Below are 12,282 nucleotides of genomic sequence, written 5' to 3' on the forward strand. Positions count from 1 at the left end.
TGGGGAGACTTTTTTATTTTAACTCCACACCGTACGCTACATCACGTAAACCAAGTGGGTTTTTTACTATTAAAATGGCAACAGTCATTTCTTATTTTGTAACTAAGTTACAAATACTTTACCGAACGTTCCTAAGTCCTGGGGTCGAAAAAACGCAACAAGCGTGTGGAGAGGAGGACGTCCACTGGTACACACACAACCAAACAAAGCATACAAACAGTGCTTTTATTTCCAGTGAGCTAACAGGTACGAAAAAACTGCGGACTCAGCACAGCCAACCAGCATCAGCACAGCCTTAAACTGTGCTGAGGACAACTCAAACACTCACAAAATTTTACGAAAAGGGCACATAAAGCTAACAGGCTAACACAGGCTAACTACAAAGGGGTCTATCACACAAAGCAAACAAGACACATGAATGAGATCCCCAACGGAACTCCTTGTAGATCCCTGGAGACCCTGGAGACTTCCCAAAAGAGTGAGGGCCTAGCAGAACCTCCCTGGGGACCTTCCGAACACCATCCGAAGTCCCTTTATATAGGTGGAGGTGAACCAATAGGCAGATGGTAGGTGGAGCTGGTAGGCTTCAACTCCTCCCACAAAGTCAACCTAAAAGAGACAGGACACAAAAACACAGCCAGCTACACAGAACATATGGGAGCATACGTCCAGAGACGTAACACTGTTCTTTCAAAGAGATGTAGTCTTCTTCCTGATTTACAAAATAAGACTCCAACCATAATAGATTTCACACTGGTAACTATAACTGAAGGCAAAAATTTGTGTATTTTTTACTTAAGTTGACTGAAATTTAAAGTGACGACTTCTACTTTTACTGGAGTAAAAGCTTTGAAGTGGCAGATGGAGACAAATAAAATGGCCTCTAAACCCTGCCGTTGCTCCTCCCATCCCTCCTCACTCGGAGTCTCTGGTTTCCTGATAGACTGAAGGTCGTGATGGAGAACAATAACAGGCCACCGCGTCTGGAGGCTTTAATCCCTTCTGCTGTGGCCTTTTTTTTCGTAAACGGGCAAAACACACGAACCCTCTGCTGACAAAATGAATGGAATTTAGACCCCAGGTTTGTGGGCGTGCACCTCATCGCGGAGAGCGACAACCCAGAGGACGATAAGATCTACATGTTCTTCAGGGAGAACGCGATCGATGGAGAACATGCAGGAAAGGCTACGCACGCCCGGATTGGACAGCTGTGTAAAGTAAGGCACACTGACACACACACACACACTCACACACACACTCACACAATTTAAAATCCAGTTTGTTCTAATGAATTTCAGTGTCCCAAATGTTCTTAATTATTTTAAAATGAGTAGAACTCACATAATACAAGAGTGAACTATATTCGATATTAAAAAAAGTTCTGGGTATGACTGACGTCCATGCACAACACTGAATGGCAGTAATTAGCAGAATCATTAGGAATTATTAGGAAAAAAAGACAACTAGAACAAGATGAAATGAGACTCAGTAGGATAGGATAAACCTTTATTAGTCCCACAAGTGGGAAATTGCATTTGTCACGGCAGAAAGTGGATAGAACAAAGGTGAGAGCAAAAAAAAAAAAAAAGTATATGTATGTACAATACTGTATTTATCTAGAGTGCAGAAGATCAGTTCAGACCCTCGGAGCATCAAGCTGCCTGGAACGGAACCCGTCCATTTGTCTCGCTCCTTGCTTTGTTCCCCCTTCTCCGCTGGCACCCCGTGGTGAATCCCAAGGGCCGTTAGAAACGTCACCACAGCCACGGAGAGAGGCGACAAAGAGCACACTGTCGGAGGAACGTGTGAACCTGGCAGCCGCTCAGCGCCGAAGAGCTGCTCACTGTTCTCCGTGACGCCACTCGGTTCTCCGGACGAGACCATCTGTTCCACACGTCGGCGTTAATTCTCACTTTAGTGTCCATTTACACTGTCCTTCAGTGTCCTTCCGTCCTTTATACCTGTTCCTCATTAGATCATTATTAGTATAATTATTATTCTAATCAGAATGTGTGGGTTTGTGACAGAACGACTTCGGGGGACACCGGAGTCTGGTCAACAAGTGGACGACGTTTCTGAAGGCGCGCTTGCTCTGCTCGGTCCCCGGGCTCAACGGCATCGACACGCACTTCGACGAGCTGCGTGAGTTGCTGCTGTTACCAGCCTTCCCCCCAGACGCCGGGCTGATACTGACATGTCTCCGTCCTCTCTCCTCTTCCAGAGGATGTCTTCCTCACGAGCTCCAAAGACCCCAAGAACCCCGTGATCTACGCCGTGTTCACCACCTCCAGGTTCTGACCTTTAGAAAACCGAGGCCCCTGCGGCGCGGAGCGTTGGGACACTAAACCAGCGCCTCTCTGTCCCTCTCTCCTCCGCAGCAACATCTTCAAGGGCTCCGCCGTGTGCATGTACAGCATGGCGGACGTGCGCAGGGTCTTCCTGGGGCCTTACGCTCACAGGGACGGGCCCAACTACCAGTGGGTGCCCTTCCTGGGACGGGTGCCCTACCCACGCCCCGGCACGGTGAGCAGTCCATGTTTATATGGAATAGTGGGAAATTGCAGCAAAATGAGCTGGACTCATACCTGGGCTATTCAGTAGAGTACATGATGATGTTTACAATTCAAATGCAAAAATAAAATAAAAATTGGCTATGCTTGGGTGGTGAACTTATCGGTTACTTTTGTGTATGGACATTCAACTTAAATGAAGTATGAACATGAATACTATGCAACAATAGCAAAAATAAATAAATAAAAAAACGTATTCAGCATTTTGGCAGATCTGGCAACAACTCGCTTGCTACTATTCTTCCTACACAGACAGTAGAATCAAAGCACTTTACTTTAGTCACGGTAAAAAAAACCTACAAAAGTCTTCACCTTCACCAGTAGGTGAAGACAAAATTTGTACATTTGTACTGTACGGGTTTTTAACATTTTTCGGGGTCTTAGATTGTGTGCAAAGTTTCGTGGAAACCTCTCAGCCATCTAATTGTGAGTTCATGTCTGATTCTATGTGATTCTATGTCTGATTCTATTTTTTCATTTGCAGTGCCCCAGCAAGACCTTCGGAGGGTTCGACTCCACCAAAGATCTGCCCGATGATGTTATCACATTCGCCCGAAGCCACCCGGCCATGTTCAACCCCGTGTACCCCATCAACAACCGACCAATCATCGTCAAGACGGACGTGGACTACCAGTTCACCCAGCTGGTGGTGGACCGTGTGGAGGCTGAGGACGGCCAGTATGACGTGATGTTCATTGGCACAGGTCGGATCTTCAGTTAACGATTAAGAAAAATTCGAACTCCTTCACAGATAAAAACTGTCACTGTTGTGATTTTCACTAATCAATACAAGTCGTAATAATCGCTGCTGCTGCAGAACATTTACATTTACAGCATTTACCAGACACCCTTATCCAGAGCGACTTACAGTCAGTAGTTACAGGGACAGTCCCCCCCTGGAGACACTCAGGGTTAAGTGTCTTGCTCAGGAACACAATGGTAGTAAGTGGGATTTGAACCTGGGTCTTCTGGTTCATAGGCGAGTGTGTTAACCACTAGGCTACTAACACCCTGTGAAAAGTACACTAGGGACAGCAGTGACCTGGCGGATAAGGAAGCGGACCCGTAATCGGAAGGTTGCAGGTTCAAATCCGAACGTCCAAGGTGCCACCGAGGTCCCCTTGATGAAGTCCCCACACTCTGCTCCCCGGGTGCGTGCCATGGTGCCCACTGCTCACAAAGGGTGATGGTTAAATACAGAGGAAACGTTTCACCGTGTCACTGTGTGCTGTGCTGCAGGGTTTCACAATAACAAAAGCAATCACTTTCACTTTTACCCTGATCACATAATAGTCGTCTTAGGTGGCACCAATTTGAAATCTATAGTTTAAAGATGCCCACCATCCAAACACATCCAGACAGAAGAGTTGGGCCACTGATGAGGGATGAGTGTGATGAGTGTGTCTCTTATAAAGACTGTGCAGCTACTGACGATGTGCTTCGGCCTCGCAGACGTTGGCACTGTGCTGAAGGTGGTGTCCGTACCCCGAGGCACATGGCATGACCTGGAGGAGGTGCTGCTGGAGGAGATGACTGTGTTCAGGGTACCAGAGCAACACACACACACACACACACACACAAACATTCCAGCACTGCACCAGCTCTCAGTACTTCTGCTCTCCTGCGGTTTGTTGCTTCACTCTTCTTTCCTATTCTGTCGTTTTGATCAGGAGCCCGTTGCCATAACAGCCATGGAACTTTCCACCAAACAGGTAAACATGGTGCATGTGACATTTTATTCGGTGTCGAGAATAACCCCCCCCAACAACAATAATTTTCTGGTAAATTGGTGAATTTGGCATCCTGTTAAGTGATGAGTGGATGAGCGTGGTTGGCTAAGGAAATGTAATTGGATGTGTGCGCAGCTCTGACACCTCTGTTCCTCACAGAAAGCCAACACAGATTTAGCCTCGGGCTGCTTTGCAGGCACACAACCCCTAACACACACACACACACACACACACACACACAGGTGCATAAATCAGTTTTCACATTGCAGCACTCACAAAACACACACAGTGGCTTCTTGCCTCAAGGTGTATTACGTGTCCTTCCAGAAGAACAGAAAACACCACAGTCATGAAGTTCATTCTTCCAGTTGTGCATGCATGTACACACACCTGCAGAAAAATACACACTGACATATTCCTGTGCACTCAGGTCCAAAATATTAAATATGTGTGTGTGTGTGTGTGTGTGTGTATATATGTATTTATTTATTTTTTTTCATGGATACACAGACAGACAGACACACACTCATCTCTGATCTTGAACGAATCTGAGCGTTCTTATCCATCAGCATAATTAATGCTACATGCTGGATGTTTAATTGAGGAGATCCGTGGCACAACGCGGCATCACATCGTTTATTCTGTGTAACAAGACATTTATAAACATTTTAGACCTTTAAGCTCCTCCCCCTACCATACGACGGGCTCCTGCTGCGTCTTGCGCAGATGATGTTTGCAGATGTGCTGCTTGATGATGAGGGTTTATTGAACATTGAGGGGCTGTCCAAATTTTTGAAGTAGAAAAACATGCGGAGCACATTTAATGCTTCCCTCATGTGTTGTGCAAGCAGCAGCTGTGCCGGGTGCGGGCACTTTGCTGAAATGAAGTGTTGTTGAGGTTCAGACAGGACCTGCAGCTCATCAGCAGAATCCCAGCTCATCAGGCTTATTGAATCCCAGGGGAAAAAACTTAAAAGTCATGCAATTATTCATATACAAAACCTGCTCACAAAAGGAACACAAAGGACAAAGAGCAGCGAGGCAACAAAAAGACTCACAAGTTTTTACTTTAATAACCAACAAAAAAGGCGAATATGTAACAGGCTTCACCTGTTCTTGTTACCAAGGCAACAGGGGTGCATGAGAAGGAAAAATATAATCTGTCAGTTCCATAAAGGACAAAAGACCAAAAACAACACCAGTAGCATGCACTGTCTACCCAAACATTTTAGAATACAGTAAATGTCATTTAAAAAAAAAAAAGATATCTAAGGTTTTTAGTTTCTTAAACTCCGCGCGGGAGCATTTGCTGAAATGTTGTCATCCACACGGAGACTGACACACATCATTGTTTTCCAGCCTCGTCTTTTCTTGTAGTTGCTTGCAGTGCATCCGGAAAGTATTCACGGTGCATCACTTTTTTGATATTTTGTTATGTTACAGCCCTTTTCCTCCGAATTCTACATGAAACACCCCATAATGACAACATGAAAAAGTTTACTTAAGTTTTGGCTAATTTAAAAAAAAAAAAAAAGCTCAGTACTTTGGTGATGCACCTTTGGCAGCAATTAAAGTCTTCAAGTCTTTTTGAATTTGATGCCACAAGTTTGGCACACCTCTCCATGGCCAGTTTGGTCCATTTCTCTTTGCAGCACCTCTCAAGCTCCATCAGGTTGGATGGGAAGCGTTGGGGCGCAGCCATTTTACAATCTCTCCAGAGATGTTCAATCAGACTCGAGCCACTCAAGGACACTCCTTTAATATCTCCCCTGTGTGTTTAGGGTCAGTCTGATGTCTTTTTCATTCAGGATGTCTCTGTACATTGCTGCAGTCATCTTTCCCTCTATCCTGACTAGTCTCCCAGTTCCTGCAGCTAAAAAACACCCCCACAGCATGATTCTGCCACCACCATGCTTTACCGTAGGGATGGTATTGGTCTGGTGATGAGTGGTGTCTGGTCTCCTCCAAAGTGATGCCTGGAATTCACACCAAAGGGTTCAATCTTTGTCTTCAGACTAGAGGACCTCTGGAGCTGAGAGTGAGAGAGTGAGAGCAAGGCTCTTCTCCCTTGATTGCTCAGTTTAGGTGGCTTTTATTGTGTAGAATTCTGAGGAAAAAATCTATCCATTTTGGTATAGGGCTGTAACATAAAAAATGTGGAAAACTTATCTGGATGCACTTTGGAGTTATAGGTGAGGTTGGAGGTTGGAAAAATACATCAGTGTTTTCCCCCCCAAAAAAAAGCCACATTGCTGACCACACGGATACGTGGAAACGAGACATTTAATGCAACATTTTACTCTGCAAAAAATAACCATACTGGGTCCCCTGAAACGCAGTTTTCTAATGGGGTCTTAGAATACAAAAAATTTAATCTCCTTTGTGTGTTCAAATATTCATGTTGTATTAGCAAGGATGTTTAGGTCTGAATCAGTCTGAATCAGTGACCATGTTGCATATTCATGTTTTATGCAAGTATTACTTTTTTCCGTAAAAAAAAAATAATTTAAAGCGTTAGTGAATGTATGAAAGAATATACCTTTCTGATCATATTTATATGAGGTTCTTGTTGTTCCCTGGTCCTGCAGCCCTGTTAGATATAAAATATGTTTTACACAGATTTCTTCCTTTTCTGTGACAATGCAACCTGTTGAACATCAGCGAATGTTCTGGCTTTGTGTCTCCATAGCAACAGCTGTACCTGGGATCGTCCGCAGGCGTGTCCCAGATGTCCCTGCACCGCTGTGACGTGTATGGAAAGGCCTGTGCCGAGTGCTGCCTGGCCAGAGATCCCTACTGCGCTTGGGACGGAAACCAGTGTTCAAGATACTTCCCTACAGCCAAGAGGTAACACACACACACACACACAAGAGTACAGATATAGTACAGAGGTGCTTGGCGGAGCGGCGCTCTCTGTGTGGTGCGCGATGTGAAAGTGTCTGTAGTTCTGGGACGACGACTCGTTCATGAGTCCATCAAGAAGACACTACGCAGAAGGAACAATCGTCTTCCTTGGCCCTCTAATCGTTTATTAAAAACGAAGCACTTTCTTCCATCAACTCTGAAACGTACTTTCTCAAAAGTACTTTTTGTTTTAGACTTATATGAATCATCTTTATTTCTGCATGATCTGTACATTATTACATTATAAATAGATTCATATGATTTTGAGGGACAGGCCTTAATCTCATCAGAAATCCAGTCTGCAGTGATGATTGTTTCTCTGTTGCAGGAGGACCCGGCGTCAGGACATCAGAAATGGAGACCCTTTGACCCAATGCTCTGACCTGCAGCATGAAGGTAGTAGACTGCACAATGCACATGCACACACACACACACGCCCCCCAGGACAAACTGATCACTGGACATGGGCGGGGCCACCACCCTCTGTCCACTTCATTGCCGATCAATTGATTCATTGATTCAATTGATTCTTTGAATCGATCAGCGCAATACTTTTTGTGTGACATCACTGTCAGTGAAATCAGGTCACTGTGAGAAGGACCAGGTCAGGGGTCAACTGTCTGCTGATTGGCTCAGTGGACTTACTTCATTATTAACATCATAGATCATAAAAAACATCACTACAAATGATTTAATATTCAATTTTCACAATATTCTCCAATCCATGTGGACAAATCAACTAGTGCAGAAGAAGCAGATGGAACACAGCACCACGTAATGAACGCCACTCAGTATGCCGCACCCCCTTACCACTCCTCATTTAAACCCTGTTAAAGCTCCTCTAACAGGCTGCTTCCTCTGGGCTAATTACACGTGTTTAGGCAAGAGAAAATAGACTTTACTGCTGTTAAGGCCACACACACACACACACCAGGTCACAGACAGAAGTTTAAAGTCTTCAAAAAGCACTTAACTCAACTGACTCACAAAAGAATCAAATTTCTGTAAAACACACACACACACACACACACACACAAAGCAGAAAGCTGGGCCTGAGATTGAAGACCAGGGGTTACCATTGGTTAGGTGGTAGCAGTTACCCTCCCTGTCGGCGGCAGCAGGACATGGCAGGAGAAAAGGGACGCAGTCGCACGACAGGGGACAGGGTATTTTACACATAATAGTTCACATTGGACAGGACAGGATACGAGCGCAGACAGACATAAAGCTACCCGACCTGGACTAGACGAGCATGAGGCTATATTTATGCACGGACCGTCAGGTACAGACAATCAGGAAACTCCGAACTGGAAGATGGAGCCGGAATATCCCCGGAATGTGGCAGCACCTGAGGTGCGTCGGTGGTGTCAGAAACAATAACCAGATGCTGACTAAGCACACTGGGACTATATATTAAGAATCTGATCTTACAGTGGCAGACTGGCATCAAACGTAGGCCAGGCAGCACACTGTTCATTTTGTACATTTACGCCATTTACCAGACGCCCTTATCCAGAGCGACTTACAATCAGTAGTTACAGGGACAGTCCCCCCCTGGAGCAACTTAGGGTTAAGTGTCTTGCTCAGGGACACAATGGTAGTAAGTGGGATTTGAACCTGGGTCTTCTGGTTCATAGGCGAGTGTGTTACCCACTAGGCTACTACCACCCTGTTCCTGCAGCAAGGCATCACTGAATGCAACTTGTTGACGGCCCCTTACTGAAAGTCACCATATTTCGCTATGCTCTGTATTTAACTCGGCTTTTTTAGTTTGGTCTCTTCGGTAAAGCTCAGTATCCAGCTGATGCACCAGGAGACATGTGTGTTGTCTTTGACAGAACAACTAAATACATAGATAAACTAGCAGTGTAAATGACAGTGTAAATGACGGTGTTTCAGACGAGTCCCAGTCCGGCAGCTGGGTCGTGGACAGGACGGTGTACGGGGTGGAGAACAGCACCAGCTTTCTGGAGTGCAGCCCAAAGTCACAGAGAGCCCTGATCTACTGGCAGCACCAGAAGCACGGAGAGGATCGAAAACACGAGGTGTGTGTCAAGTGAAGTGTGTGTGAATTGTCATTGTGTTACACAGCAGCACAGCACACGGTGCACACAGAGAAATTTGTCCTCTGCATTTAACCCATCACTCGGTGCTTTGCTCAATGGCACCTCAGTGGCACCTTGGCAGATGGGGATTCGAACCGGGAACCTTCTGTTTACGGGGCCGCTTACTTAACCGCTAGGCCACCACTGCCCCAATGTGTGTGTGTGTGTCTGTGTGTATAATTGGGTTTTATTTCATGCATCGTGGTGGGTTTATGAGTGCTGTGTGCCTGCGACCTTTGACCTCCAGGTGAAGTCGGACGAGCGCGTGATGGGGACGGAGCAGGGTCTCCTCATCCGCAGCCTGCAGCCGCCCGACTCGGGCGTGTTCTACTGCCACGCGGTGGAGCACGGCTTCATGCAGACGCTGCTGAGGATCACGCTGCACGTCATCCCCGCCGAGCACCTGGACGACCTGCTGCACGCCAACGACACACCCGGCCGCGCCCCTCCCGGCCCGAGGGCGTGGTACCGCGACTTCCTGTCGCTCATCAGCCACCCCAGCCTGAACAGCGTGGACGAGCTGTGCGAGCAGGTGTGGAAGCGCGAGCGGAAGCAGCGGCGGCAGAAGGCCCACCTCCTCCACGCCGCGCCACAGAACGCCGGCAAGTGGAAACTTCTGCAGGAGAACAAGAAGGGGAGGAACCGCAGGACCCACGAACAGCAGAGGGCGCCGCGCAGCGTCTGACAAGCTCCACATCTCAACTGGAGAACGAGAACGGCAGGAACCCCGACGCGGGTGGACGTTAACCCGAGCCGAACTGCTCCCGCTGCCTGTAAATATGACGATGGCACAGAACGTACATGTGAAAGCGTCTGGGCTCGTTGGGTCCGAAGTTCGGTTTCCTGAGCCCGGGTCAGCAGAACCAAAACTTCACCGTACTGAGGCCAGCACTTCATCATCACTGCTGTGTGTGTGTGTGTGTGTGTGTGTGTGTGTGTGTGTGTGTGTGTGTGTGTGTGTGTGTGTGTGTGTGTGAAAGAGACAGACAATGCAGAATGACATACAGAGATACATCAGACAGAGTCTGAAGTATTGATTTATAACCAAATATCCGTGACCCTTGACCTCTCGTCTGCAGTTCGAAATTATTTAGTGTGAAATATAGATTTTTGTTTTTTATTATTTCACATAAGAAACTTTATTTTGATTCATTACTTTTTTTATTTTTAATACACACACCACAGCAACACAAGTTCCCCATATTTAAATATTTAAACAATCCCTGGATGTAACTTATTTTTGTTGAAAGGATGTTACAGAAAAATACATTTATCATGACTATCTGATCTTCTGACCATTTTAACCTTTTCCTTTTGAAATGAATTGTAACACTGTGTATGAAAAGGTCAATGTGAATCGAATTCCATCTGATGGTGATAAGAGCTCCATCATGTGACCAGAATTAAAACTATAATTGCAGTCAGCAGAATGGCATGGACATAATAAAAATGAGCGTTAAGAATGATGGAATTGCCCCTCTCCAGAGCCTCTAACTGGGTTTTATCAGATCACGAAGAGCATTGTCTCCATCTGCAGGTGGCCAGTGATGAAGGTCAACGGCAATCTGGAGAAGATGCAATCTGAGAAGCAAAAAAGCAGGTTCAAAATGGAACGAACTCTGATCAGATTTGTGACCCCGCCCAGCTCCAAGGACTCAATTGGCCAAGATTGTTCTGCTTAAATAAGCGCTGCATGGCTGCCATGTGGCTGTCGGAAGACCTGATGGACATGCTGTCCTAGATCAGTGCCACCACAGATTCTGTCGCAGCACAGAACAGCAGGGAGTAATAAAATAAAAAAGACTACAAGAAATAAATCAGAGTCCATTTCTTCGGTAGCAGAATTCCCTTTGGTTCTGATGAAAAGGTTCTGACCTGCATCCTGTAGAAACCTGCATGCTGTGTGTCTGTTCTTATTCAGTGTACTATGTGTAGCCTTGCCCTCGGTGTAACTGTGGTGTAAAAGTGTAAATATTCCTGTCCTTGGACGGGTTCACGATGGGACTTCGGCAGTGCACTGGTCGGACCAGAGGTCACCGTGATCCATGTGTGTTTGGAACAGAGAGAAGGTGACGGAGATCAAGAGGGACGAGCTTCATCTCTGGCCTGTGTTCTATTGTCGAAATAAACATTTCTTGTACAGATCTGTGCCTGGTTCCTGCGTTCTTGGCTTTTGTTCTGTTCTCTTGCTGCATTTTAGTCATTAGTTTTGGCCGCATGGCTGTGTGTCCCAACTCTGGACCTGAAACACAAGCCGCTGGACGCTTTTTGGTCCATTTGGGCCATTCACTCATACACTCATACTCATACGCACAACAAAATTCAGGAGTTTTAAGCTTAAGTACAGATTGGCAGTAGCTTGTTCAGTTCTCCTCATCACCTTCCTTTAGTCCAGGGGTCACCGACCCTGGTCCTGGAGGTCACCTGACCTACATATTACTTGTAGATCTATATATACACAATACATATACAGTGGAGGAAATAATTATTTGACCCCTCGCTGATTTTGTAAGTTTGTCCAATGACAAAGAAATGAAAAGTCTCAGAACAGTATCATTTTAATGGTAGGTTTATTTTAACAGTGACAGATAGCACATCAAAAGGAAAATTGAAAAAAAAATTTTTTAATAAAAGATAGAGACTGATTTCCATTTCATTGAGTGAAATAATTATTTGAACCCTCTAACAAAAGAAGACTTAATACTTAGTGGCAAAACCCTTGTTTGCAAGCACAGAGGTCAAACGTTTCTTGTAGTTGATGACCAAGTTTGTACACATTTTAGGAGGAATTTTGGTCCACTCCTCTTTAGCAGATCATCTCTAAATCACTAAGGTTTCGAGGCTGTCTCTGTGCAACTTTGAGCTCCCTCCATAGGTTTTCTATTGGATTAAGGTCAGGAGACTGACTAGGCCACTCCATGACCTTAATGTGCTTCTTCTTGAGCCACTCCTTTGTTGCCTTTGCTGTATGTT

The 12,282-nt window shown here is 45.7% G+C and overlaps 1 protein-coding gene across 2 annotated transcripts in view; it reads left to right on the forward strand.

The window, feature by feature from the left end:
- Positions 1–11,453, forward strand: part of sema3ab (sema domain, immunoglobulin domain (Ig), short basic domain, secreted, (semaphorin) 3Ab) — a 23,809-nt gene extending 12,356 nt beyond the window's left edge. The window contains exons 7-17 of one of the 2 annotated variants that reach the window (XM_028958629.1): positions 1,075–1,217; positions 2,028–2,142; positions 2,222–2,291; positions 2,379–2,523; positions 3,055–3,274; positions 4,023–4,114; positions 4,241–4,282; positions 6,990–7,147; positions 7,533–7,600; positions 9,104–9,249; positions 9,557–11,453. In XM_028958629.1, coding sequence (XP_028814462.1) covers positions 1,075–1,217; positions 2,028–2,142; positions 2,222–2,291; positions 2,379–2,523; positions 3,055–3,274; positions 4,023–4,114; positions 4,241–4,282; positions 6,990–7,147; positions 7,533–7,600; positions 9,104–9,249; positions 9,557–9,994 — 1,637 coding nt within the window. In that variant the 3' untranslated portion in view covers positions 9,995–11,453. Of the gene's footprint in view, positions 1–1,074; positions 1,218–2,027; positions 2,143–2,221; positions 2,292–2,378; positions 2,524–3,054; positions 3,275–4,022; positions 4,283–6,989; positions 7,148–7,532; positions 7,601–9,103; positions 9,250–9,556 lie in introns of both variants that reach the window. The other variant, XM_028958627.1, reaches the window with a different exon arrangement.
- The last annotated feature ends 829 nt before the right edge of the window (positions 11,454–12,282 follow it).

The sequence above is a fragment of the Denticeps clupeoides genome, chromosome 17, assembly GCF_900700375.1.
Source record: "Denticeps clupeoides chromosome 17, fDenClu1.1, whole genome shotgun sequence".
NCBI lineage: Eukaryota > Metazoa > Chordata > Actinopteri > Clupeiformes > Denticipitidae > Denticeps > Denticeps clupeoides.